This window comes from Camelus dromedarius, chromosome 31 (genome assembly GCF_036321535.1).
Source record: "Camelus dromedarius isolate mCamDro1 chromosome 31, mCamDro1.pat, whole genome shotgun sequence".
Classification (NCBI taxonomy): domain Eukaryota; kingdom Metazoa; phylum Chordata; class Mammalia; order Artiodactyla; family Camelidae; genus Camelus; species Camelus dromedarius.
The window spans coordinates 24,807,051-24,834,009 of NC_087466.1; the positions used below are offsets into that span (position 1 = coordinate 24,807,051).

Sequence of the window (26,959 nt, forward strand, 5' to 3'; positions counted from 1 at the left end):
GGCATGCTTAGCATGCACTAGGTCCTGGGTTCAATCCCCAGTACCTCCTCTAAAAATAAATAAAACCTAATTACCTCCCCACCTGAAAATTTTTTCTAATTAAAACAAAACAAAACCTTCTTCCACCTTTGCCTAAATACTACCAGACCCATTCACAAGAACTTCATCACAACAGCCTCCGAATGGGAATTTCTCTGCCTCCCCCTCATCTTTGAAAGCTTTATTCTCATGGGTTACAGGGATGCCCTTCACCTTAGTCTTCCCAGCGGCCCGCAAGAGGGCTCAAAGCAGTTAAAGAGGAAAGTAGAACTACAAACAACCCCACCTCCACCTGCATGGCCCAGACAACCAGTTCCCACCAGGGGTCATTCACAAGGGGGTGCAGCCACCCTCCCGAGTGGGGAAGACGGAGGATAAGCACTGGTGCTTACAGGGTGCATGTTGATCAGCCAGCCTGTCTTCTCACCAGGCTCTTTGAGTCTCTCAAAACCAAACCGCATGTCCATCTTATCCGTCCACTGACTGCGCTCCAGGCGTTTGAGTGCCGAGACTGAGGAAGAGGGGCCATCGTCCCTGAGAGAGAGGAGGAAGTCCAGTCTTCGCTGCTCATGACACTACCCAGTCCTACAACCCTCAGTTCAGTATAAGCATTTTAGGTGTGACAGGGTAGGAGCGTCCATGAAAAACCTCACGTTTGGCAAAAGAGCTCATTAAGGTAACAAGACTCATAGGAAAAATTTGACTGGGGCAGGACCCTCAGAAATTGTTCAACTCTGTAACCGGAACACTGATTTAAAACAATCTTGGCTGGACGCTACTGCCTCATGGGATATTAAAAATGCCCAAAGTCCAGTATTGCAATTCTAGGCATTTATCCCAGAGAAAAGAAAACACATTTATACAAAAACTTGCATGTGAACATTCATAGCAGCTTTGTTCATTACAGCCAAAAAGTGGAAAACAACCTAGATAGTCTTCAACAGGTGAATAGTTAGTTACCCTGCGTTATACCCACCCCATGGAAACAGTTCATCGATAAAAAGGAACAAACTTATAGATAACATGCAATAACTCGGATGGGTCTCAAGGGAATTATGCTGAGTGAAAAAGGCCACACCCCCAAATTACACACTTTATTCCACTTATATAGCATTATTAAAATAACAAAATAAGAGATGGAGAACAGATAAGTAGCCGCCATGGATGGGGGAAGGGAGGGATGGAGGTGGCTGTGGCTATAAAAAGGTAGCAGGAAGGACCCCTAGGACAGAACTGTTCTGCACCTTGGTTCTGGCAGTGGTGGTCATGAATATACAATATGCACATAACTAAACACACACACAAACACAAGTGTACATGCACTGTACTGTACCGATGTCAACTTCCTGTTGTGACAGTGTGCTTGAATGATGCAATATGTTATAATTGGGGGAAACTGGGTTAAGAGAACTCTGTATAATTTCTTACAACTGCATAAGAATCTACCCTTATCTCAAAATAACAGTTGTTTCATTATTTATTTGTTAAATGTTAGTTCCCAAATTATTACTTTCTTGCTAAAATGGAATTAACAATATCTACCACACAAGATTTTCATGCATATTATAAGAGACAATGAACATAAAAGCACTTTGAAAAATGCAAAGTTGGCAGCATGGTACAATGTATTAAAAAAGAATGACCATGTTATTTTGGATTCTAGTTCTGGCAGGATGCAAATGATGTGCAGATAGGATTCTTTGTTGAATGGGTGTCTGATAATTAGTATTTGTGGTACTTATTAAAGATCAATAGAAACAAGGGATTCTCCGCTTTTTGTTATCTACAAGGTAAAATTCTGTACTGTCAGAGTTATTTTGAAATAACGTGAATGAACGAATTCATCTGGGTTTTCAAGTCTTGTAATTTGAGTTGGAAAAATACTTACTGAACACTTTACAGGTACTACCTTGCGCAAGGCCCATGTAAATAAAGCACAGCACTGGTACAACCACTGAGGTGGTCACAGAACATTGGGGAAAGTGAAACAAGGATGTCTGCAGTGTGTTGGGATGCACAGTCCAGCCCCAGGCATGAGTGTTCAGAAAAGGCAGTGATCCACGCTAAGCCATTTTCTCCTACTTGGTTTATCAACATTGAAAGGTAGCTTTATTTTCTGTACAGTAAAGTCACTAACCATGTTTTTATGGAAATATCTATTTTAAATGCACAAGAGAGCAGAGATCTTTGTTTATGACTGCTGAGTACAGGAGAAAAATGTAGCCTGCCACCTGAGATTTGTGCAAGGGGGTTACACCTCTCTGATGATTTTTTTTTTTAAGTTATGTGTGATCTTTATTCCACCTTGGTACCGTTGCTCATATGAAATTTTCTTCAAGCAGAGCCAACACGGCACATACCTTGCAACACTCCAGCCAAGAGCTTTCCCTTTTCTCCAGAGGACTGTAATTTTACTCCTCTATTCCTATCCCCTTGCCTAGGGAAAACTAACTAAACCAACACCATCTCCACGTTTTACTGAATTGTCCTCCTGCTTACCAACTGCATATGAGCAAACCGGGGTTATAGAAACACCTGTTGCAACAGAATAAACTGTACCTTAAAAACATGATATATCTTCTGGGATGCCTGAGCCTGAATGTCAGTAGAACCACATACAATGGGATAAAAATGGGGATGTAATATTGTTCTGTGTGAGAGGAAGTATCTCAACTGACAAAGAAAATCACTTCTCAGCTCTACAACATCAGTACATCTGCCTCAAACTTCCCAAGCCTTTTTCTGATTAGGATTTTGTAAATAACTCTTCACACAGATTTAATCATAAACCTTAAATTAAGTACTTGATAAAGACTTTTCATCAACAGAACTATCCAAACCTGTTCTGAGTTCAGAGACTAGGATAATCCCAAATTGCTCACAATCTTTAACTCCACAAGTGCGATCCCATCTAGATAGACCAGACTAATCATGGTTTACCTGTCTTCCAAACAGAACAATTCTTTTATTAGCATTCCAACTTAAATGCTACTTTCTTCTTTAAACTGCAGTTCTGAGATTCTGAACCCTGTATATTTTGGCAAGAAAGCCTATTTATTAGCTAAGCCAAGTGTACTCTCCACTCCTCAAAAATGTACAGCTAAGAATAAATATCTATGCCTTTTTGTCTTAATGTAAATAAATGAGCTACTTTATAAACCAAAGAGCAGAGAAAATACGTACTTGTCTAGAGTGGTACTGATAAGCAAGTGGGAGGGGGCAGGTGGAGAAGGTAAATATATATTTCCTATGCAGAAACAAGCAGATTCCCACCAGCCAGCGTCCCCCCCACCCCCACAGGCATATGTATCTACACCAGTTCTCATTCTTGCTAGACTGTTCTCCTGAGCAGTGTCTCCCTAAAAACTGTTGGCATGCTCTGGCAAACAACAAGGCAATGTGGTGAGTACTCCAGGTCTTGGAGACATTCTCTCCCCCACTATTCTTGGATATTCATCCCCTCCCTTCCATCACCTCTCGTCTGCCAGCATCTGATTCTAGCTTCTTGCTACATGGTGCCAGGTTCCTGGGATCCCACAACTCTTGACGACATTAGATGACCATTCCATCTCCGACCACTAACAGATTTCTCCAAAAAGTGAGTGTTTCTAAAGACAATGTCCTATCATTTTAACTTGCAATTCCACTTCTAAGAATATATGCCAAGGAAACTGATGTGCAGGAAGTAATTTTCACCTAGAGATGTCCATCACAGCTGTTATTTTTTTTTTAATTGAGAGGGAGGTAATTTTACTTAGTTTTATTTTTCAAAGAGGTGAATTGAACCCAGGACTCTGCATCCTAGGCACGCGCTCTTCCACTGAGCTGTACCCTCCCCCTACAGCTGTTTGTTTTTAATGAGAGAGAAAAAAAAGGGAACACTCTAAAGCTAAATATACAAAACAAAGGGAGAAAAAGACTTGAACCAAACCTGTGCAGAATTCATGTCTTTAATTACTATAACATGTTTCACCAGTTACTAATTTATAAACAGAAGTGGACAGAGAATTGCTTAAGAAAAATTCTTCCTTTGCCTGAAGAACATTCCTTAGGTCACTTCGACTTGAAGAGCAGAATGACCTATTTCAAGATTAGAATCCTTACTTTTCACAGATTATAATCACCTGTTGCAGGCAGACTAATGCCCCCCGCCCAGATATTTATGTCCTAATCCCGCAGCATAACGGCACTTTTCACCCCGTGACGGTGCATAATCTGAAAAATGGAGGCACCAATAACGAAGATGACTCCCACGGACGCTGCTTGCTACTACGAGACACCCGGTCGAGGCGCATCCTCTCTCACCCACACCGCCCCTTCTAAGGGGACGGCGAGCACCCCGTTTCCCAGAGGACCTGACGCACACCCACGCGCCCTCGCCCGTTACCACCACCAGCACCACGTCCCGGGCACCTCCTAAGGCCCCAGTTCGAGTATAAAACGCGCACCGCTGCAGCGGAGACGGCGGGCACCGAGCCTTCAGTCCGCGGGCCCTACGGTGCGCGCGGCGCTGCGGACCGAAGGCGCTCAGGTGTAAAGGAAACCACGCCCGCGCGCCGCTCCGCCCCGAGCTGCCCCTTTCCCAGGCGCCTCCTCCCGCAGCCGCCTCGGCGGGGCCCGCGGACGGCCTCGACACCTCGCGGGCGAGCTGACGGGGACGAAGGGGAAGGGGCGGCGGCGGACACACGCCCCAACTCCCAGACGGGAGCCCGAGTCACGCAGCCGAGGGGAGCGCTCCCGCGCCGCCCTCGCGGAAAGGAAGGGGCGCCGAGCCCGCCCGTCCGCCCGGGAGGCTGGGCCGCCCCTCACCGGCTGGCCTCACCGTCCGCGCCCGGCTCCGCGCGCCGCCGCCCGGTGTTTCTCAGAACCATCGCGCCGAGTCCGCGCCGCCGCCGCCGCCTCTCCTGAGAAATTTGGCGCGCTCCCACCAGCTCTCGCGAGAGACCGGAAGCGCCCCGCCGCCCAATCAGGAGACCGGTCGAGCCCCGCCCCGCCCAGCTCCAATCGCCGCCTGCGCTCTAGGGGAGGTGGCCCGTTAGGGACTCTCGGAAAAGTGCGCGGAGGCGCGTGACCCGCACCGCGGGGTCTGTCTCCGGTGATCTTGCGGGCCTCGGCGGGGCGGGAAATGGCTGGCCGTCCCCGCCCCGCGCGCGGCATCCCGAGTCCTGCGCCCGGCCTGCCTGGAGTACGGTCGGTCCCCCCGGCGGGCGCGGCGCGCGAGAGGCGATGGCGCCGGCGGCCTCGAAGCTGCGGGCTGAGGCCCGGTTCGGGGCGCTCTCGCGGCGGGCGCTCGCCCAGTACCTGCGCCTCCTGCGGCTCTACCCGGTGCTCACCAAGGCGGCCACCAGGTCGGCGCGGAGCGGCCGCGGAGGGGACTTGCCCGGGCGGGGGCGGCCCACGTGGGGGTTTGTGTGAAAGGCGGAACCCCCTGGGTCAGAATCACCCTCTAGAGACCTTCGATTAGCCAGAAAGCTCTGAGTGTGCGGGTCAGTATGTTCGGTTCTGAACCTGGTTCTGGGGCGACTCTAAAACGCGAGCCCGGCAGCCAGACTAACGGAGTGCGCGAGCGGAGGGGCCTGTGCAGACCGCTGGGCCTTCAGTCCCGCTGCCCCGGAGGTAACATCCGTCCGTCCGTCCGAAGTGGAGCCTGTCCCCGGCCCGGCCTCCGCGCTACTGTCGCTGCTGCCTTATGGCCCATTAGTCGCTGAGTTGGTTGTGAGGGTTAGAATGGCCTTCAGGAAGGGTGCGCGGGGAGGCTGGACGGCGTGGGAGGTGTTAAAGCTTGTTGTCTTCGGCCCCTTTGCTCTTGGGAGAACTCAGACAGAGCGCCCTGCCTCTGTGCTGCCGGTTAGCTCGGCCCTTTGGGAGTACAAAACATCTCCCCCTTCATTACTTCTAATCAGTTTTATGTTTGTCCCCTTTTATTCATTCGACCTTTCATAAATGTGTGCAGCAGATTCCTGTGTGTGCAGCATTAGCAGGGATTAAGATAAGTACTTAAGGTCCCCATCCTCAGGGAGCTTGCATTCTTAAGAACTAGGGGGAAAGAAGTTAAATATATAACACAGATAAAGTGGTCTGGGAGGTTTTATCTGAGGAGGTGACATTTAAATAGAGGCCTAAAGAAGGGCGGAACAGGCCATGCAGAGAAGAGAAGCAGAAGCTCTCTGGGTAGCGGGTACAGCAGGTGCAAAGGTCCTGGGGGAGGAGCAAGCTAATAATGGAGGAGTGGAAGGAAGGTCTGTGTCACTGGGGAAAATGAACAGCGAGTAAGGGAAAGGATGAGGAAGAAGTAGCCAAGGATCGGATCAAGAAGGTCCTTATTGCCCCTACTAAGAATTTTGCATGTTGTAACTTAGCTTCTCAGAAACCAGCCATGGGCTAAGACTTTGAGCAACTGGGCTTGTCTCCACCTTTTTATTTGAAGATTTTATTGTGATAATTGTAGTTTCACGTGCAGTTGTAAGAAATGATACAGGGAGATCCCTTGTATACTTTCTCCAGTTTCCCCCACTGGCAGTGTTTTGTGAAACTGCAGAACAATGTCACAACCAGGACACTGGTGTGGATACAGTCTGTAGATCATGTTCTGGTAACCTTTTGCAAAATTACATTTTAATATCACAATCAGGATATGACGCTGATACAGTCTACCAATTGGAAATATTGTAGTCCTGTGTGTGTATTAAGTTCTACTGTCTCCACCTTTTGATGTAGGGACCTTCCATTTTGGCTGCTCTAATAGGGGTTCGTTTCCACCCATCCCCAGCATATTCTTAGAACTGTGCTAACTCCATGGAGGAAAAGACGCCCGCCTGCAGGTTGCTTCTGTTTTCTGAATACCTCTCTGTTCACAGTGGCATTTTGTCAGCCCTTGGGAACTTCCTGGCCCAGATGATTGAGAAGAAGCAGAAAAAAGAGAACTGCTCTCAAAAGCTCGATGTCAGTGGGCCTCTCAGATACGCCATTTTTGGGTGAGTTCCATCAAGAGCTGGTTTACCCACTAGCAGACTAAGTGCAGACGAAGCTAGGCTATCAAGACTTGGAATAATCTAATTTGGAAAAATAATTTTTAAAAAGCATTAAAGTCATCATGGGAAAAATCAAGAGTGGTGGTTAATGTTAACTTCACTTAATTTATAGTTGCATTTGGTTTTTACTTTGAATTGCATGGGTGGGGGTGACCGTCTTAACTGGGCTGAGAGACCTGAGGGCAGATAGCTCCACTGGAACCTCAAATCAGACTTCAAGACTCAAAGACCCTGAAAGAGGAAAAAGACCCAAACATGGCCAGTTAGTTCCTGTTGTTATTTTTCATAGCATAAATAACCGGAAAAGAAATACTTGGGTATTTCTTTTTTTCTTTTTTTAATACTTAGGTATTTCTGAAAGAAGTCATTTCTGAACCACTTTTTGAATTGCAAAAGCACAAAGATTCAGGTGTTTACCAACTAAATCCACCCCAAGTTCTCTGGACAACAATCATGTTTGTAGAGGGATTATTTTGAAGTCTCTTAAAACAAGAGTGATTTTTTTTTTTAAATTCACAATTTACAAATACCAGTTTTGTATTTGTAAGCATGCTAACTTCAGTCATCACAGCTTTTTCCATAATTTTTTTTTTTTTGCCTCTTTTTTGGTTGGGGGGAAGGTAATTAGGTTTATTTATTTAGTTATTTTAATGGATGTACTAGAGACTGAGCTCATCCCCTTGTGCATCCTAAGCATGTACTCTAACCGCCAAGTTATACCCTCTTCCCTCTATGATGTACTTAAAATCCTAATCCCCCTGGAGAGGGAGAGTGTATCAGAATCACCTGGGAGGCTTTATCCGAACACAGTTACCATCTTCAAGACTTCCAGAAGGGAGGGTATAACTCAGTGGTAGAGTACATGCTTAGCATGCATGAGGTCCTGGGTTCAATCCCCAGTACCTCCAATAAAAATAAATAAATAAATAAATATGTGAATAATCCTTATTACCTCCCCCACCAAAAAAACCCAGAAATTAAAATAGAAGGAAAAAAAGACCTCCCTTCTCTTCCTCCTGAGAAGCCCTGCTCTAAGCCACTTAACATTCCAGGAAAGGGTGGGAAGAGACAAGGGAGAAACACTTGTTTAAAGATGTTCTGCATCGAGCTGGAAGACCCCTGAGCCCCTGCCCATCTTTTGATTCTGGATTTTATAGAGCCTTACGTCCATCCCAAGAGACATGGTGGCCGAGTTCAGTCCGCTTCTGAGTACTCTGGGCACTTGGCAATGAATAGCAGCAATACAGACAAGCCGGGGCACCGCGCCAGATTTCAGCCTTGATAATGACCGGGGAGGGTTTGATGAAAAGCTCTAGAGGGGAAGGGTGTATGTAGCTCAGTGGTAGAGAACGTGCTTAGCATGCAGGAGGTCCTGGGTTCCATCCCTAATACCTCCATTAAAAAATTAAATAAATAAACCTCATTACTTACCCCCACAAAAAATAAGAAAACCAAAATTTAGAAGAGGAGCGCTCTGACACCAGGGACGCATCCGTTTGCACCTCGCTGAGCCAGGCCCTGTTCCAGGCACTGCAGTCACGGCAGCTGTCAGACGGATACTAGCCCGTCCGGCGAAGGTCACTCCCAGGGGTGAAGGGGGTACTGTGCAACTGAACAAATCAGACCGTGACGTTCAGGGATAAACGCGCTGAAGAAGCCTGGAACAGGGAGCAGCTGGGACAGAGGTGGGCTCACTATTCAGGACAACTAGGAAGCAACTCTCCAAGCCAGCAGTGTTGAGAAGGAGCCAGCCAGGTGACAGCTAACGGGTCCATAGGCAGGAGCAAGCCTGATCTGTCGGAGGCAGAAGAAAGAATGCTTGCGGCAGATTCATAGAAAGCATATTTTCTAGAAGGACCACCCAGAGCTGTGTGGTCAGTGCTGAGGGACTCCAGGGAGGCATCGTTCAGGGTCTGGAGTTTGGGGGTGAAGCTGGACCCAAGAAGGGCATGTGCTGAGAACGCAGGCTGGCTCACCCCCACTCTGGGGCCACAGGTTCTTCTTCACAGGGCCACTGAGTCACTTCTTCTTCGTCTTCATGGAGCACTGGATCCCCTCCGAGGTCCCTTTGGTGGGCGTCAAGAGGCTGCTCCTGGACCGCTTCCTCTTCGCACCGGCCTTCCTGCTGCTGTTCTTCCTCGTCATGAACTTCCTGGAGGTTGGTCTCTGCAACAGCACTTAGCACGACGGCCCTTCACTGGGCACAGGGGTTCTTAACCTGGCGTCCGCGGTTGGAGTTCAGAGGATCTGTGAACCGGTCACTACACTCCAACTGAAGTTTCACGTTTTCCTCTGTGCACATCGGAAGCAAAGCACGGTCGTATTAGCAGCGCCCGTTGGCCTGCAGTAGCAATCACAGATAGTTGCGTATCACACGTCCACAGTTACAGGTGTCCCAGGGCATCATTTGTGCTTCTCACTCCTTACATCGACCGTTAGGTCTTATCACTGAATATGTTAATAAAGAAGCACAGGGGGAGGGCAGAGCTCAGTGGTGGAATGTGTGCTTAGCTTGCATGAGGTCCCAGGTTCAATCCCAGGTACCACCATTAAAATAAGGGTATAGCTCAGTGGTAGAGCACGTGCTTAGTATGCAAGAGGCCCTGGATTCAATCCTCAGTACCTCCTCCAAAAATAAATAAACAAACCCAATTACCTCCCCCTCAAAAAAAAAAAAAAGATAACCTAATTACCTAGTCTACCCCTCAAATAAAAACAAAAACAAAAACAAAAAAAGCTTAAAATAAATAAACCTGTGGTGGTTTCATGGGTGTATACATCTATCAAAATTCATCAAATTGTACATCTGAAATACATGTAGTTTACAGGAACCATACCACAATAAAGGTGTTAAAAAATAAATTGAAATAAACCTAATTACCCCCTAAAATAAAAAAAAACATTAAAAAATAAGCTTAAAAAAGAAGCACATATACTGTCATAAAATTGTTTTCTGAATGTTTTGATAGATGTACTTAAGTATAATTGGTTTCTTCATAGTCCCACGGAGTTTTTTTTATACATTACAAAACGTGATACTGAGAAGTGGATGTAAGTGGGCCATCACCAGGTGGCCAGAGGGACCTGTGGTGCCGAAGCTTCAGCCCCTCGTGACGTTGCAGAAGCCTGTGCTAGCTAGCTCAGGGCCTGGACTTCAGAAGTGCTCTGAAGAGGTTAACGCATAGGCACAGACTTAACATCACAAGTATCTGGAATACCAGGCATGTCCATGCTGATGTGCCCAGCCTCACTCCCGCTCCCTGGCATCCTCACCTGGGTCTTCTGCCTTGGTAGTAATTTGTCTCAACCAAACACAGCAAGTAAAGGCTTCTCATTCAGATTTTATTTTGAAACCACATCTCAAGTTCTTGTTACTACAAGAAACACATCCCCCCACCTTGCTGTCTGCAGTGGCCCTGGAGAGGGAGAGGTGGGAAAGATGTTTAAAGTTAACTGCGATTGCTAGTAAGTTCCTGATGTTTAAAAGGTATGTTTGGGAAATCCTTAGGCAATTAGAGGTAGGAGAAAGTAAAGCGTGCCCATATTAGAAGTGAGGGTACCACAGCAGTTTCTCCTTTTTTCTTTCCTTCCAAATAGGGAATATATTTTCACTGAAAAACAAAAACCCAAGGGTGGAGGGTATAGGTGAATGGTAGAGTGCATGCTTAGCGTGCACGAGATCTTGGGTCCAATCCCCAGTGCCTCCATTAGCAACAACAACAAAATAATAACCCAACCAAAAAACCCCAGTGTTACCAAAGTGCATAAAGTCACCACGTCAGTGACACATATGGGACCACACTATATATACTGCGCACACTACAGATGCTACTGCATCAGGTTTTGTGATTCCAGATGTCATGTTAGACTGCAAAGCATGCCACCATGCGCCTGTCCCTCTTGTGTACGGATCCCTCTTGGGTCCTTGTGTGTCCTCGCTGTGGTGCTGCAGAACAGTAACGTCAGTGGACATTTACTGAGCACCTGCCTTGTTCCAAGCTCCAGCCAGTACTTCCGGGCTTTGAGCTTGGCATCAGCCCCACTTGACAGCTGAGAAAGCTGAGGCCTTCTGTAATTTAGGGGATAAATAACTGGCCTAAGGTCCTGTAACTTGTGAGTCCTGGAGTTAGGATTCAGACCCAGGTTCTGTGACTCCAGAGAGCTCCTAACTGTTACGGCTTTTTCCTCTGTGAGGTTTGTTTCCCCACACTCCTGACAACTGTGATTGTTTTTTTCTTCTAAATAATTTGCAATCTGACAGGTGAAACGTATTTCAATTTCTGTGTATTTATGAGACCAAACACCTTTTTACATGTTTATCTGTGTTCTGTGAACTTTGCTTCTATTAGAGTGTTTGCCTTTTTTCTTACTGATTTGTATGTCTATATATATTAAGGATTCATAAATCCTTAGCCAAATATGGTTGCACATATTTTTCCTGTTTTTTAGGTGTTTGTCTTCTAACTTCATAGAAAGTTAAAATGTTTGCATGTAGTTTAAAAATTTAAGTTCTTTAAATAAAATTTGTTACAGTGTCTTTTTCCATACAGGAGTTTAAAAAAATTTATGCATTCAAATCTGTCATTCTTTTCCTTTGTAGACTTCCTTAAAGGAAGATAATGGAAATACTCTCCTATGTTTTCTTCTACTCTTACTTATTTTCAGTTTTCTTTTCAGGGGGGGAGGTAATTAGGTTTACTTCTTTAGTTTTGGTGGAGGTACTGGGGATTGAACTCAGGACCTTGTGTGTGCTAAGCATGCTCTCTACCACTTGAGCTATACCCTCCCCCCTCTTCTACTCTTATTTTGTACATTTTGATAAACCCAAATATAATAGGAATATTCTCATATACTTTCCTCTAGTATTATGTGTTTTTTTTTATGATCCCATTTTTTTTAAGGATTAAGTTTGGGGTTTTAGGGGGGAAGGTAACTAGATTTATTTATTTATTTAATTTATTTTTATTGCCTTTTGGAGGGAGGTAATTAGGCTTATTTATATACTTATTTCTTAATGGAGGTACTGGGAGTTGGACCCAGGACCTCCTGCATGCTAAGCACATGCGCCACCACTGAGCTATACTCTCCCGCACAGGGGACATTTAGAATCCATCTGTCGGGGTCCACTTTGATTGGAAATGCCTCCACTTTGTAGATTATTCTGGAAGGAGCTGACAGTGAGCCTTAAGCAGCAGCAGTTCTGGGGGGATCACGGCATCAGCGGGGCTCCTGGGGGGGGTGGGCCGCGGCCTGGCTGGTCTGCTGGTTTTCCTACCTGACGGTTAGCTCCTCGCAGCTGCGCCGCTGGTGAAGCACACGCGTGCGTCGCCTGCATCTAAGCGGAACCAAATCTGCAGTTTTAGGTGTTAGGCTTCGGGGCCGTCCGGCCTGGTGCCGCGGTTCAGGCCGAGGGGCGGTGGGGACGCTCAAGGTCTGCCTTTCCCCCCCTTTCCAGGGGAAGGACGCGGCCGCCTTCGCTGCCAAGATGAAAAGCGGGTTCTGGCCGGCGCTGCAGACGAACTGGCGAGTCTGGACCCCAGTGCAGTTTATCAACATCAACTACGTCCCTCTGCAGGTAAGGCCGGCCCCAGAGACCCTCCCCACCAGTCCCCAAGTCACCCCAAGTCCCGGACTCTCTCCGGGGCTTTCCTTGCCGCCCGAACTCGTTCAGGTTCTGGATTCCGGGAGGCAGAGCGACCTAGAGGGGCCCCCACCACGGTCCGCGCTTTGCCCATTCGTACCGGTCGGCGCTCGGCTTTCTAGGGATGGATGGTTCCCAGGGCCCGGCCGCACGGATTGCAGCCCAGCGCGCGCAAAGCTGCACAGCGGCCACGGGGGCGGGAGGGCAGCCTCACCTGTAGAGACGTCAGAGCCACACATGGGTGGGGGCGGGGCGGCCGTCCCAGGCCGGCTTCAGAGCGTCACTAGCGCTGACTTCCAACGCCTGCTGTGAGGCCACGCCTCCTCTCCCGGGTGTGGAAGGCCCCAGCACTGTCCACTGTCTGCACACCAAGTACAGCCCCTCTGTATCTGGGTCTGAGGACCACTGCCAGGGTTAGAGACTTGCTCCAAGGGCGCACAGCCTAGACTTACAGCCACGCAGCAAGGACCTACAACTGGATCCTGGGAACCCCTTGCAGGCTTCCTAGGCTGCCTGCCTCCCTTGAGGGTCACACAGCCCCTCTCTAAGCCACCCACAAAATGCTGCCACCTGTGGTGTTTCTGCCAGGGGTTTTATCAGGGGGCTGGTCACCTAGGCTCCTCTCTCTGCATGCACCAGTTCCAGACTCCGAAAGAGGGCAGGTGGTCGCATAGCCCACACTGGTTTTTGCAAGAGCCTAGGCCCAAGGAGCCATTCTTATCAGTAAGGAAAGGTGGGAACCCTCCTGAAATCCAAGTTCCCAGACGCCAGCACCAGCCAAGGACCAGCCTCTAAACAGCCTCCTGCCTACTGTGATAACCTTTTTCTGCACAGCATCTAAGTAACCTACCTGGAACTAGCTCATACAGGCTGATTTCCGCCTGCTTTAGAGAGAAGAGAGAGAGAGACCTGGGGAAAAAAATTTAAGAGAAAAATCAGTTCATTTCCATTGGCTTTACTTGTTTATTTTTTAAACTTTTTTGGTGGGGGAGGTAATTAGGTTTGTTTATTTTTGGTGGCAGGACCTCATGCCTGGTAGGCATGCACTCTACCACAGAGCTATACCCTCCTCCATTGGCTTTAATAGCGACCTTCCCAGGAACAATTTCAGTGGCTCAGCAGGGGCTGAAGCCAGATCGCTGGGAACTGATGAGTGGGTGGGGAAGTAGAAAATAAACTGCAAGTCTAAAGAAGTCTCCCAGAAGTTTGGGAAGAGGTGAGGAGAAATGGCAGAATGGGGCCAGGGGAGACGTGTTTGCAGCCAAGAGAAAGTTGGCCATGTTCTATGCAGATTTCACGAGCTGCCCCTAATGAGAGGAGGGGAAAGGATTCGAGCATAAGCAGAGGCAGGCTAGAAGGAAGGCTCTTCTTCCCCACGATTAAAGAGAGGAGGCTGTTTACTGGGGAACCCCCTTCTCTTTCCTCTGGGAGGGTGGTGGGTTGGGATGGGGCTGCCTGAGAGGAGAGGAGGTGGATGGGTATTTTGAGGGGAGTGAAGAAGTGGTAACCTTGGCATCGTGGAGAATGGGAGGAGAAGCTGATTGGAGACAGGGGAGCCAGCAGAAGCCAAAGACCCTTATGTGCACAGGCCTGGGGGAGGTTAGAAGACAGGGAGGATGGAGGTTTTTCCAGGGAGTCCAGCGGAGGAACAGGAAGGTAAGGAAACCAGAGCTATGAGCCATGGGTTCTAAGACATGAGAGAGAATGAAATAGAGAAGACGGGGGAGACAGAGCAGCTGGGGCTGTGGAGGGGCCCGTGGACGGAGAGGAGAGGCTGGAAGACTGCACCCTCCTGAGGAGCTCAGGGGCAGGGCTGCCAGGGCGGGGCCAAAGACTTGCCTACTATTTTAAGTGGTTGCAGGCGAGTTCTTAAGGGGCAGGGAGTTTATTCAGCAAATACTGAGCACTTGCTTTATGACCTGCTGCTCTAGACTCTGGGGCTACCGAGCTCAGTGAGCTGGATCAGACTGCCGCTTTCATGAGCTTATGTGCCAAGGAGACGCAGTAACTGACTAAAGGGGATTTCAAGTGGGGGGAGGTGCATCAGATCATCGACAGGACAGGACAGGCTAGCGTGAAGGGAAGGTCATGGAATTGTCAGGGAGGGGCTGGTTAAAGCCACATGCATGACAACTGGTCCTAAGATGAGAGAAGCTGAACCAGGAAGTGCTGAGTAAAGGACCATTTTCCGAGATGATGCAGGAAAAACCGAGGTGGGGTATGAGGAGGGCCATGTCCTGGGTCTCAGTGGAGCCCTTGGGACATGCCACCCCAGATGTGGGTCCTTGGCTTCACGCAGGAAAGAATTCAAGAGCGAGCCACAGTTGAGTAGAGGTAGATTTATTTAGAGAGAGACATACTGTATAGAGTATAGGCTGTTTCAAAAGGCAAGAGAAAGGCCATGAGGTGTGGTGCTCAGATTAAAGTAAAAGTACACACTCCATAGACAGAGTGCGGGCTGTCTCCGAAGACGAGGGAGTGAGAGAGGCGGGCATGAGGCGTGGTGCTGCCAGTTTTTATGGGCTCAGTAGCTTCCCACACCTGCAAGTGGGAGGACTATTCCAACAACCCTGGGGAAGGGGCTGGGGTTCCCAGGAATTGGGCTCGGCCCACTCTTTGACCTTTTGTGGTCAGCCTTGGGACTGTCATGGCGCCTGTGGGCGTGTTATTTATCATGCTAATATGTTACAATGAGCATGTAAGGAAGCTCAAGGTCTACTAGAAGTCAAACCTCCCGCCATCTCAATCCTCAAGGCCAACTGGGAGTTCAGTCTTCCACAGTTTTGCTGTTAATTGCTGTCATTCCTTGAATGGCTGTGCCCTGCCCCCTTCCCTCCTGTCTCACTACCGTCCCGTAATTAGGCAGGGCCTGTCCTCTTCACCTTTCTCTGCTGGGGTCCTAGCCCAGTACTCTGTGCAAAGTAAAGGCTCAGCAAACACAATAGTTGGTGGATGGACTAACTAGTGGATGAGCTCTGTCCTGGGGAACTGGTGCCTGATAAGTGTGCCCAGGGCCTGCCCTTACTTAAGCCTGTCTGTGTTCTTCCTGGCAGTTCCGGGTGCTTTTTGCCAACGTGGTGGCTCTGTTCTGGTATGCCTACCTGGCCTCTCTGGGGAAGTGAAGATGACTTGGAGAGAACATCAGCCATGCTGATGACGTGCATCAGGGAAAATGCTCACCTGCCCAGGGTGAGAGAGCAGAAACAAGCCGATCTGGCTCTAGATCATGTGATTCAAGATGCCCTAAAATGATGGATGGAGAAAGAGAAATCTCTTAATGTCAGAATCTTGTGTTTTAACAAGGCAGTAGCTGTCCTCAAGTGGTGCTGCCCTAGAAACTTAAAATTCAGTTGAGATGATTTCACCTGTCACCTTGGATTGAATTAGGATCACAATAAAGTGTAACATAGCTTTTTCAGCAGTGATTTTTTTTTTTAATTGAAGTATAGTCAGTTATAATACGTCAATTTCTGACGTACAGCATGATGTCCCAGTCATGCGTATATATGCATATATTCATTTTCATTAAAGATTATTACAAGATACTGAATATAGTTCCCTGTGCTGTACAGAAAAAAATTTGGTTTTTTAAATCTATTTTTATATTTAGTGGTTAACATTTGCAAATCTCAAAACTCCCAAATTTATCCCTTCCCACACCCTTTCTCCGGTAACCATAAGATTATTTACTATGTCTGCGAGTCTGTTTCTTTTGTAGATGAGTTCATTAGTGCCTTCTTTTTTTCTTTTCTTTCTTTTTTTTTTTTTTTAGATTCCACATATGAGTGATATATGGTATTTTTCTTTCTCTTTCTGACTTACTTCACTTACAATGATGATCTCCAGGTCCATCCATGTTGCTGCAAATGGCATTATTTTAGTCTTTTTTATTGTTGACTAGTATTCCATTGTATAAACATACCACAACTTCTTTATCCAGTCATCTGTCAACGGACATTCAGGTGGCTTCCATGTCTTGGCTATTGTAATAGTGCTGCTATGAACATCGGGGTGCATGTGTCTTTGCAAGTTAGAGTTCCCTCTGGATATATGCCCAAGACAGTGGTGATTTTAATTTCTCAGAATAATTGCTGTTGCTTTGGAAGAAAGGAGTGATCAGTGGACTGCTCTCAGATTTTTTTAAACATTTTAAAAATTGTGGTAAAATACATGACAGTACTACTGAAAAGAGCCCCTTGAGCCCAGGACTTTCCCCTGATGTTCTGAGAGGCCCTATGTGCCACCCTTTCCACTGATTCTGCTCTCCTGCTGCTCATTTACATTAGCCTTCCCTTCTTGCTTTTTCACTTTTAGAACATTCCTTCCTGATAGTATCCCATGCTTATTTCATGGATGCAGTATCCCTTGGGACCTTAAATACATATTTTTTGAAATTTTCTTCTGTCCCATGTGCTATTTCTGTTTTCTCAGGGTTCTTTTTTTTCCCTGTTTGTTTTTATCTTTATCTTTCTCCATCAGGATTTCCTGGAATGTCTGTTGATCCTTGATTGTGCATCACTGTTTAAGAGTCAAAACCACTCGGGTATTCTTTGGAAGATTAGTGTACATGTGCTAAACAGTACCCTCACTGTGGGGTGACCAAGCAGGGACACAGTTTTGTGGGGAATCACCCGTTCTCGATAACCAAGGCCTTTTCTCTTGGGCTAGTCAGTTTACCCAGAAGGAAAGATGGTGGCTGTAGGGGAGCATGGTATACACACAGGGGCCAACATTCTTGTGGCTAACTGGAGAAAGAGGGTTAGAGTCCTACATGAACTTTATATAATTGCATCTTTATGACTGCATCCCAGTCTCAGCTGTCTGGTGTTCTCAAATCCCAGTCCTTCTATTCCAGATCCTCTGGAATGAACGTTTTCTAGTCTTCTGCCACGGTGGAGGTGAGGCATTCACCTGAATACACTGGTGATAGGGGAGATGTAGAGTGCAACCTCTTGCAGATTTTTCAATCAATCCTCCTGTGCTTAGCCCCACCCACAGTCCTGTCCTCAGGGATAGGGCTAGTACCTGGAACTCACCAGACTCACTGGACTAAATGAGCTTGCTTCTTGGCTTCTATCAGTGCAGCAGTTGATATTCCTCCATCTTCTCAGGTCAATGATGATCTGATTTCCAACTTCGCAAATTTTGTCAACTGATTGTTTCTTCTTGTGGACTCAAATATATCTCTGTGGATTTCTCTTTTTTTTTTTTCTGGAGGAAGGAGACATAAATGTATGAGTTCAAGACAGCATATTTGAGCAGAGCTCTGGTTATTTCTGTGGAATACTCTCCAAGTGATTATTTACAATGTAAAGCAGATTGGGGGAGGGTATAGCTCAAGTGGCAGAGCACATGCTTAGCATGCAGGAGGTCCTGGGTTCAATCCCCTAATTACCTCCCCCACAAAAAAATAAAAATAAAAAATTTTTAAAAATGTAAATCAGATCAAGTCACTTCCTCACTTGAAAACCTGCCAAGGTGACCCAGGAATCCCACTTCTGAGTATACACCCAAAAGAACAGAAAGCAGGGACGTAAAACAGGTATTTGCAGACCCATGTTCACAGCAGCATTATTCACAGTAAGTAAAACGGGAAACAACCCAAATGTGCACGGATGGATGAATAGATAAGTGAGATGTGTTATGTCCGTACAATTACTCAGCCTTAAAAGGGAAGGACGTTCTGACACAGGCTACAACATGGGTGAAACTTGGGAACATTAAAGTGAAGTAATCCAGTCCCAAAAGGACCAATACTGTATGGTTCGATTTCTTTGAGGTTTGTGGAGCAAACTCATAGAAACAGAATGTAGGAGGGTGGGGGCCAGGGGCTGGGGGAGGGGAATGGTGAGTGAGTGACAGGGACAGAGTCTGTTTGGGAAGATGGAAAAGTCCTGGAGAGGGATGCTGGTGACGGTTGCACGACAGAGAATGTGCTTAACGTCACCGAGCTGCATACCTAAAAGTGACTAAGATGGTAAATTTTGCGTTATCTGTGTTTTACTACAGTAAAAAAGCAACCGCCAAGCCGTGCGGGAGTTTCCCAGCTCCCTGAAGCCAGAGTCCCCAGTTTCTGCAGGGCTGGGGCTCCTTCCAGTCTCCTCCGAGTCGCCCCGCCACCTCGGCCAGGCCGCGCGGCGCCCCTCGAAGGCGGGGACGACGTGCGCCGCGCCCCCAACCCGAGGTCGTGGGGAAGGTCTCAGAACCGCCGCCGCGCCGCCTCCGCTCCCGGAAGTCGCCGCGGCGGGGCGGGGCGGGGCGATCCCGCCGGACCTCGCGCCGCCCGCCGGCCGGAAGCGCGCTCCCGGCGAAGCGTGACCCTCGCGGCACGCCGTCTGGCCCCGTGAGCGCCTGCGCGGAGGCGGCGCGGACTGGCCGGCATGGCGTTCCGGCAGGCGCTGCAGCTGGCGGCCTGCGGCCTGGCGGGGGGCTCGGCCGCCGTGCTCTTCTCGGCTGTGGCGGTGGGGAAGCCCCGCGCTGGCGGGGACGCGGAGCCGCGCGTGGTCGAGCCCCCGGCGTGGGCGGGGGCCGCGCGCCCCGGGCCCGGCGTCTGGGACCCCAACTGGGACAGGTGCGGGGCGCGCGGTAGAGCCCGGTGGTCCCCGGCGACCGGCGGCGGGAGCCTTCCCGGACCCGACGTTGCGCTGGGTCGATGTGGTCGGCTCAGCAGAGTGGCGGGCGGGCTGGCATGCAGGTTTCTCTTTCGGTTCTGGCGGCGAGACTGGCTAGGGCGGCCCTCGACCCCTCTGCTAAACCCCGCCCTGGTCCGCCCAGAGGGTCGTTCTGAGGGACAGCACTGTGATGCCGGGACAGCGCCCGCACTCCGGGAAGCCCGAGGGTCGTTTTCAACCCCAGCCGGAGGGCTTGGGCTCCGTGGGCTCTCAGGCTTGTTACCCTCTCTCAACTGAGCCCTCAGACTGGCTTAGGGCATGTTGACTCCGTATGTGCGACACGGCTGAGAACGAGGTGGGTGTGGGTCCTGAGAGGGGCCGCTGCGGGAAGACGGCCAAGGACAGGACTAGCAGCCATCTTGAACGGGAACCGGAGCCTCCGGGGGTCTTGGTCCCCACCTGGCCACTACCTGTCACCTTCTTACTGAGCACTTGAACTGTGGCTCCCGTGGGAAACAATTATTAGTCTTACTTAATGTTAATTAAATTTCAGAGCCAAAGCAGTGCATGTTGTGTTGAAATGATATTTTTGATACACTGGAGTAAATAAAGTGAGATGGTGAAATTTCACCTGTTTCTTACTACTTTGTAAATGTGGCTACTTGGAAATTTAAAATTACATATGTTGCCGGTGTTCTGTTTCTATTGGACAATACTGCTCTGGAGTCTGAGAGTGGCCACGTGGGATGGTTCACCCAGTCCCAGCTCTTTACTGTTTGACGCTTCTGAGAGTGTGGCAGCTAATGTTTATTGTTAGCCTAGTTGTATCAGGAACATTATAGGTGTTTTTTTTAACCTTTAATTTTTTAAAAGATACACTTAACACTTTTTTTTTACATATCAGCTTATTTCTGTTGTTTATCTTTTTTAACACTTTTATTGTGGTATGATTCCTATACAGTAAACTACATATATTTCAGATGTACAGTTTGATGAATTTTGATGGGTGTACACACCCATGAAACCACCACCACAATCAAGACAGCTAACATTTCCATCACTCCCCAAGAGGTGCACATTTCATATTCCCAGTTCATCCCTTCCCACCCTCTTTACTCGCTGGTTATCATAAGTTTGTTTTCTATGTCTGTGAGTCTGTTTCTGTTTTGTAGATAAGTTTATTTGTATCCTTTTTTTAAGATTCCACATGTAAGTGATATATGATATTTTTCTTTCTCTTTTTGACTTTACTTAGAGTGATGATCTCCAGGTCCATCCATGTTGCTGCAAATGGGATTATTTTATTCTTTTTATGGCTGAGTAGTATCCCATTGTATAAACACACCACAACTTTTTTACCCAGTCATCTGTCGATGGACATTTGGGTTGTTTTCTTGTCTTGGTTATTGTAAATAGTGCTGCTGTGAACATTGGGGTGCACGTGCCTTTTCAAATTATATTTTCTTCCGGATAAATGCCCAAGAGTGGGATTGCTGGATCACAGGGTAGGTCTATTTCTAGTTTTTTGAGGAACCTCCACACTGTCCTCCATAGTGGCTGCACCAATTTACATTCCCAACAGTAGTGTAGGGGAGGGTTCCTTTTTCTCCACACTGTCTCCAGCATTTATCATTTGTGGATTTTTTTTTACTTTTCTTTTTTCAGTTTTATTAGGTAGACTTCTTACAATTTGCGCATATACAGTGTACTGCATATATACACAATATAGTGCACATGTATTTTAAAAATTTACATATATGTACTGTTCATTGTTTCTAAGAATGTAAAGCTTTAGCTTTTTAAACTTAAATAGTTATCAAAGGAATAAAGCCAATCATTTGTGGAGTTTTTTTTAATGATGGCTATTCTGACTGGTGTAAGGCGATATCTCATTGTAGTTTTGATTTGCATTTCTCTTACAATTAGTGTTGTTATCTTCATGTGCCTGTTGGCCATCTGGATGTCTTTGGAGAGATGTCTATTTAGGTCTTCTGCCTGTTTTTTGATTGGGTTGTTTGCTTTTTAGATATTAAGCTGTATGAGCTATTTGTGTATTTTGGAGATTACTCCCTTGTCGGTTGCATCATTTGCAAATATTTTCTCCCACTCTGTAGGCTGTCTTTTTGTTTTGTTGTTGGTATCCTTAGCCATGCAAAAGCTTTGGAGTTTAATTAGATCCCGTTTGTTTATTTTTGCTTTTATTTCCATAACTTTAGGAGCTGGTCTGAACAAAATACTGCTGTGATTTATGTCAAAGAGTGTCCTGCCTGCGTTTTCCTCTAGGAGTTTTACATTTAGGTCTTTGATCCATTTTGAGTTCATTTTTATATATGGTGTTGAAGAATGTTCCAATTTCAGTCTTCTACAAGTAGCTGTCTAGTCTTCCAGGCACCATGTATTGAAGAGACTGTCTTTTCTCTATTGTATATTCTTGCCTCCTTTGTCATATGGGGCCCGGTTATATCGCGAGCACACCCCCCCTACTGTCCTGCTGTGGTTACCTCTTTATGTTTCCAGTTGAAGATAATCTTTTTTGCTAGGTTCCAGTCTTTTTCCCAATGGTTATTTAGCAGTCAGTTGTGGTTTTGTTCTAGCTGCGAGGAGAGGCGAGCTCGTGGTCCTACCATTCCTCCATCTTGACTGGAAACTCCAGAAAACTTATTTTAGAATAGCTTTATATTTACAGAAAAATTGCAGAGATGGTAGGGTTCTGGCTACTCCACACCTGACTTCCTGTGTTATGAACATCATACACTGATGTGCAGTGTTTGTCACAGTCAGTGAAGCCATACAGAGAGGTCATTATCACCTGATGTCCATCGTGCTGTGTCTGCGTGCTGCTGTCCATCGTGTCGTCGAGGATCCCACCTGAGCGTTGTCCTGTCCCCTTGGCTCCTCTTGGCTTTGACAGTTTCTCAGGCTTTCCTTGTTTTGATGACCTTGACAGTTTTGTGCAGTGCTGTTTAGAGATTTCATAGAATGTCCTTCCATTGGGATTTGTCTGTTTTTATCATGATTAGACTGGTCATAATTTTCTTTTAAACATCAGTACAATCTTGCAGATTTCTTAGGCTTTCTAAGGAAACAGCTTCAGTCTGAGGTTAAAGGACTTGAGTTAGTGCCAGGCTCCAGCTTTACTAGTTGAGGGTGACATGCTGTATTTGCTCGTCGGGTCTAGATTTATGGGCAGGGGGGTGACTGTCCATGCTGGAAAATTCCAGAGCCTAATCCCATGAAATCTCCAGCCTCTTCCTGAGGAATGAGGTGTGCTCCAAGAAGCTGGCCTCTGGGGCCAGAGACAGAGAACAGAGCACTGAGGGCACTGGCTTCTGCCCTGTGCTTTCCCAAGAGGGAAAGACTGTCTTGTCAGAAATACCCAAGGGTGACTTGTGAACAGGGTCAGAGGACACACTGTCTCGTATTTCATCATTAGGCGAGAACCACTGTCCCTGGTCAACCTGCGGAAGAGGAGCCTGGAACCTGGAGAGGAAGAGCTGGCATCCAGGCTGGACCACTACAAGGCCAAGGCCACGCGGCACATCTTCCTCATCAGGCACTCCCAGTATCACGTGGACGCCTCCCTGGAGAAGGACCGCACGCTGACGCCCCTGGGTACGTGGCTGGGCCTGCCAGACCCCCAAGGCCGGCCTCCTTGAAGGTACCCCTGGGCGCTGGGCCTCCTTGGACCTGTGTCAGCCGAGGTTCGAGTGTTGTTATTATCAATAATTAATTCTCAGCCTCATCTGACACAAGACAGGCCTTGAAAACATGTTCATCTTTAAAAATATTACGGTGCGTCTTCCTGCAGGCGAGAGGTGCTCTGCAGGGAAGTTTCAGTTTCAGGGTGCCCTGTCTTGCTTGAGTTGTTCTCTTGCTTAAGATCTGCATCTGCAAGTCTGCCTGGTAAACAGACGGGCAGATGGGGTGAGGGCAAGCCTCGCAGCCCCGCCCAGAAGCGGTGCCCATCGCAGCATCCTGCCTGGTGTCCAGCGCTGCTGGGCCCTCCCTTCCACCTCTGTCTTCCTGCCCATGTGCACATGTGCCCGTAGGAGAAGGTCCTGGGAGAGGAGAGGAGGCGAGGTGCAGGGCAGTCTGAGGTACAGTTTACACTTTTAAAAATTTCTTTGTTGAATGGGACATCCCCACTTGTGTGTGAAGGGGCTGGTGGCCTGTCCCCCGGCAGGCTGTGCCCACCACCCTGGGCACAGATGGGACGTGAAGCTGCATCTGTGGTGTCGGGAATCCAGCTGGACTGACTTCCCGAGGACGTTTCAGCTGGACTTCAGGATACATCTGAGAAAAGCATTTGTATTTGCACCCAGTCCATCCGTCCTTAGCAGGGCTGAATTGTCCCCTCTTTGCCTGCCCACATCTGTGATGGTTGCACAGCTGGCAGTCACCGGTGGTCACTGGCGCACTGAGACCCAGTCTTTAGACAAAGTTGAGTAGGAATGGTGTGAGGGATCCAGCAGGACCCACCCACACTTCAGCCACCCTCAACTGTGGTCATTGTTTTCGGTGTTTTTTCCTGATGGGGCTGAAGGTGGCTGGTTTGTCTCGTTGAGTTTACCTGTTGAATGCCTGGCCCCTTCATCGTAATGGCCTGAGCCCCGAGAGCCCTGCCTGTCTTGTCCCCCAGCCCTCACAGTACTTGGTGAAGACCAAAGGATTTGTGCAGTAAACAAAGAGGAACTCCGGCGACATCTAATTCTCCAGTGTGTCTCACCCTCCAGGTCGAGAGCAGGCTGAACTAACTGGCCTCCGACTTGCAAGCTTGGGGTTGAAGTTTAATAAAATCGTCCACTCCTCCATGACCCGTGCGGTAGAAACCACTGACATCATCAGCAAACACCTGCCGGGTGAGTGCTGGGCGGCCTGGGGCCCCCGCCAGGCAGGGTGCGGCTTCCCCGGCGCTAAGCACGGTGCCTTTCCACAGGCGTCTGTAGGGTCAGCACGGACCTGCTGAGGGAAGGCGCCCCCATCGAGCCCGACCCCCCCGTGTCCCACTGGAAGCCGGAGGCTGTGGTAAAAACTGCCCCCCCCCCCGCCCCCGCTGGGAGCAGCCACCACACCGGGGGCGGCCAGCTCCTGCTCCTGGCTGCTGTGGGCCCTCCTCTCCTGACCCTGCTGCCGCCATGCCTACGGTTCCTCTCTCTGCCCCCAGCAGTATTACGAAGACGGAGCCCGGATCGAGGCCGCCTTCCGGAACTACATCCACCGTGCGGACACCAAGCAGCAGGAGGACAGCTACGAGATCTTCATCTGCCACGCCAATGTCATCCGCTACATCGTGTGCCGGTGAGGGTCCCCTTGGTGCCCTGGGCCCGCCTCCCCTGCCAGCCTGCTCCAGGCCCGATCTGGGTGCTGCTAGGAGGAAGGGGTCAGGAAGAGGGGTGTCAGGCAGGCCTGGGCCCGCACGCGGCTCCGGGAGCCGGCACATCAGCTCTTTGACTAGGACGGTGCCCTGAAAGTGACAGTGACGCTGAGACTTTAGAAAGCAGCGTGGAGGTAGTCACTCCTTTGTCGGCAAAACCCTTGATGGGAGAATGTCGGCTGATGCTGCAGGGCCTGCCCTGGGCGCCGCCCATCCGGCCTGGCATCGTTTGCTGTCTCATGCGTGGTCTTCGCTGTGCTGCGCTTTTCAGCAGATACCAAGTGGGCCTTTTATTTTCGATGGGGATTTAATTTTTTTTCTTAATGGGGATGTTTTTAAATGGGGATTGAACCTTGTGCATGCTAAGCCTGTGCTCTACCACTGACCTAGCTCTACCCTCCCCACAAAAAGGCCTTTTTCTGAGCGTGAGAATGCTGCTGGGCAGTGGGAGCCAGGGCAGCAGGGGACCTGCTCGTGCTTACACTGGTACGAAACCAGTGCGTTTCTGACTCGCCTGCATGTCCTGAGTGGAGTTGAGCCCCTGTCCCAGACAGGTCACCTCACCCTGCTGTGACCCATGGGTTGGTGTCACCAAGCAGTGCCTTCCCGAGAAACCCCCTGCTGGGAAGCGGGAGGTACTCAGGGATGTGGCCCCAGCCCCAAGAAAGCCTACTGAGGCCTCCTTACCTGGGGCTGGGGCTCTGAGCTTCGCCGAGACCCTGCCTGTCTCCCAGAGGAAGCCCTCATTCCTAGCACTTCTCTCCTTGGTCCAGGGCCTTGCAGTTCCCACCGGAAGGCTGGCTCCGCCTCTCCCTCAACAATGGCAGCATCACCCACCTGGTGGTCCGGCCAGACGGCCGCGTGGCACTCCGGGCCCTCGGGGACACAGGGTTCATGCCCCCGGACAAGATCTCGCGCTCCTGAGGGGCCCCCAGCCAGGCCCTGGCGTGGGTGCCACCAAGCACACAGGCCCCTCCCTCCATCTTCCCTCCGCGGGCTTCACTGCGGCCAGTCCCGTCACTCCAGGATGTGGCAGTGGAGCAGAAGTGTCCTGAACTTTTCAGTACTTGCGGCCCGGGATGGGCAAGGGAGACATTTGGGTCCGATCTGCTTGATTTCTCGCAGGGTCTCTGCCTCGCTCTTGTCCTGCAGGACGAGCCACGGGGTCTTGGGGACTGGGGGAGGCCTCAGAAGCCATCCTGGTGGAGCCGCAGGGCCCCGTCCAGGCTCCGTCAGCAAAGCCTGTCGGCAGAACCCGGGGAGGAGGGCGCCAGTGCTTCCTTCGTAACTTATTTCGCTTCACACATTTCTTTCCATTTCTTAAAACTCTGGTCACTTAACTATTTGTCAGTTAAGGATTTTCTGCATTTGGGTTCTTGCCTTGAAAACCAGTCTCTCACTTGAGTTACTCCCCAGATTCTGTTGGATCGGGGCTCAAGTGTGTCATTAGGCCTTTGCGGACATGGGAGCCCCTGGCAGGTGAGGGCAGTGACGCACCTGAAGGTGTCGCAGGAAAGGGGCTGGGCAGTGATGGCCCAGGAGGGAGTCTGGTTTCTATAAAATGTCTGACTCACAGTTCAGTCTTTGTTTGCCTCTGGCTGTTCATCTTTTGTGCTTATATTTAGATATGATGTATCCATCCCAAATTTCCACTAATATAGGGAAAACTACAGTTTCTGTGGAGTGGTTGTGAACATTTTCTGCAATCAGTGCAACTAATTAGGATATTTGATCCATTTCTCCGTCAACTTTGGAAATGACTACAAAATAAAATTTTATTATACTGGTTTTTCAAAGTGCTGAGTGTTTTAAAGAGAACAAGAAGCCTGTGCAGCAGGACACACGGCAGCCCTGACTTGCTGAAACAGTTTTAGCAGGAGGCTCTTCTCCCCAGTGTTTTGTGGACCCTGGGCTGACGGTTTTGCTGGGTGGTCTGCCCACCAGGGCCTCAGTGAGAGGCCCTGACCCAGGACAGTGAGCTTGGTAAGAGGTTTTCTGAAAGCAGCAACCACGCAGCATTTTGTAGCGATAGTTCCAACAAGTTAGCCAGGGGCTGTGCTGACTTCCAAGACCAGAAAAGTCACAGGTGGCTTCCAGGTCTGGCCTCAGACCGTGGTGCCACAGGCCCCGCCTCTCTGTTCCCTCAGGCCTGCACGGCCACCTCGCTCTCCAGTCACAGGCCTGTCTTTCCAGTGGCGTTTCCACCCTTCACACTTGACCTTTGAGAAGCAGGGCAGCATCTCAGGAATAGGAAACAAGCCCA

At 48.9% G+C, this 26,959-nt stretch overlaps 3 protein-coding genes across 4 annotated transcripts in view; 2 read left to right on the top strand and 1 right to left on the bottom strand.

The window, feature by feature from the left end:
* Window positions 1–4,946, bottom strand: part of POLE (DNA polymerase epsilon, catalytic subunit) — a 48,323-nt gene extending 43,377 nt beyond the window's left edge. The window contains exons 1-2 of the mRNA XM_031442437.2: window positions 4,849–4,946; window positions 432–573 (exon numbers count right to left, since the gene is read on the bottom strand). Of these exons, the coding sequence (XP_031298297.1) occupies window positions 432–573; window positions 4,849–4,910 (204 nt within the window). The 5' untranslated portion in view covers window positions 4,911–4,946. The remainder of the gene's footprint in view (window positions 1–431; window positions 574–4,848) is intronic.
* Window positions 4,947–5,191: 245 nt separating this feature from the next.
* PXMP2 (peroxisomal membrane protein 2) lies at window positions 5,192–16,129 on the top strand. The gene is made up of 5 exons (XM_031442441.2): window positions 5,192–5,387; window positions 6,897–7,013; window positions 9,066–9,228; window positions 12,526–12,645; window positions 15,765–16,129. Exons 1-5 carry the CDS (start codon window positions 5,266–5,268, stop codon window positions 15,831–15,833), a joined length of 591 nt encoding a protein of 196 aa, XP_031298301.1. The 5' UTR covers window positions 5,192–5,265; the 3' UTR covers window positions 15,834–16,129.
* A 2,786-nt stretch (window positions 16,130–18,915) lies between these two features.
* PGAM5 (PGAM family member 5, mitochondrial serine/threonine protein phosphatase) lies at window positions 18,916–26,484 on the top strand. 2 transcript variants are annotated; one of them, XM_064481370.1, is made up of 6 exons: window positions 18,916–19,282; window positions 22,756–22,934; window positions 24,056–24,181; window positions 24,259–24,347; window positions 24,487–24,620; window positions 25,470–26,484. In XM_064481370.1, the coding sequence occupies exons 1-6, from the start codon at window positions 19,092–19,094 to the stop codon at window positions 25,618–25,620; spliced, it is 870 nt and encodes a 289-aa protein (XP_064337440.1). In that variant the 5' UTR covers window positions 18,916–19,091; the 3' UTR covers window positions 25,621–26,484. The 2 variants fall into 2 exon arrangements, with proteins under 2 accessions (XP_064337440.1, XP_031298303.2); XM_031442443.2 differs by having other exon boundaries at window positions 19,074–19,282; window positions 24,490–24,620.
* Window positions 26,485–26,959: the final 475 nt, after the last annotated feature.

Bases quoted from the DNA above. Each gene is read 5' to 3' on its own strand.
- PXMP2 (XM_031442441.2), top strand. From the start codon at position 5,266: ATGGCGCCGGCGGCCTCGAAGCTGCGGGCTGAGGCCCGGTTCGGGGCG. The intron at 9,229-12,525 runs GTTGGTCTCTGC...CCCCCTTTCCAG, and splicing joins TCGTCATGAACTTCCTGGAG to GGGAAGGACGCGGCCGCCTT. The intron at 12,646-15,764 runs GTAAGGCCGGCC...TCTTCCTGGCAG, and splicing joins TCAACTACGTCCCTCTGCAG to TTCCGGGTGCTTTTTGCCAA.
- PGAM5 (XM_064481370.1), top strand. From the start codon at position 19,092: ATGGCGTTCCGGCAGGCGCTGCAGCTGGCGGCCTGCGGCCTGGCGGGG. The intron at 24,182-24,258 runs GTGAGTGCTGGG...GCCTTTCCACAG, and splicing joins CATCAGCAAACACCTGCCGG to GCGTCTGTAGGGTCAGCACG. The intron at 24,621-25,469 runs GTGAGGGTCCCC...TCCTTGGTCCAG, and splicing joins ATCCGCTACATCGTGTGCCG to GGCCTTGCAGTTCCCACCGG.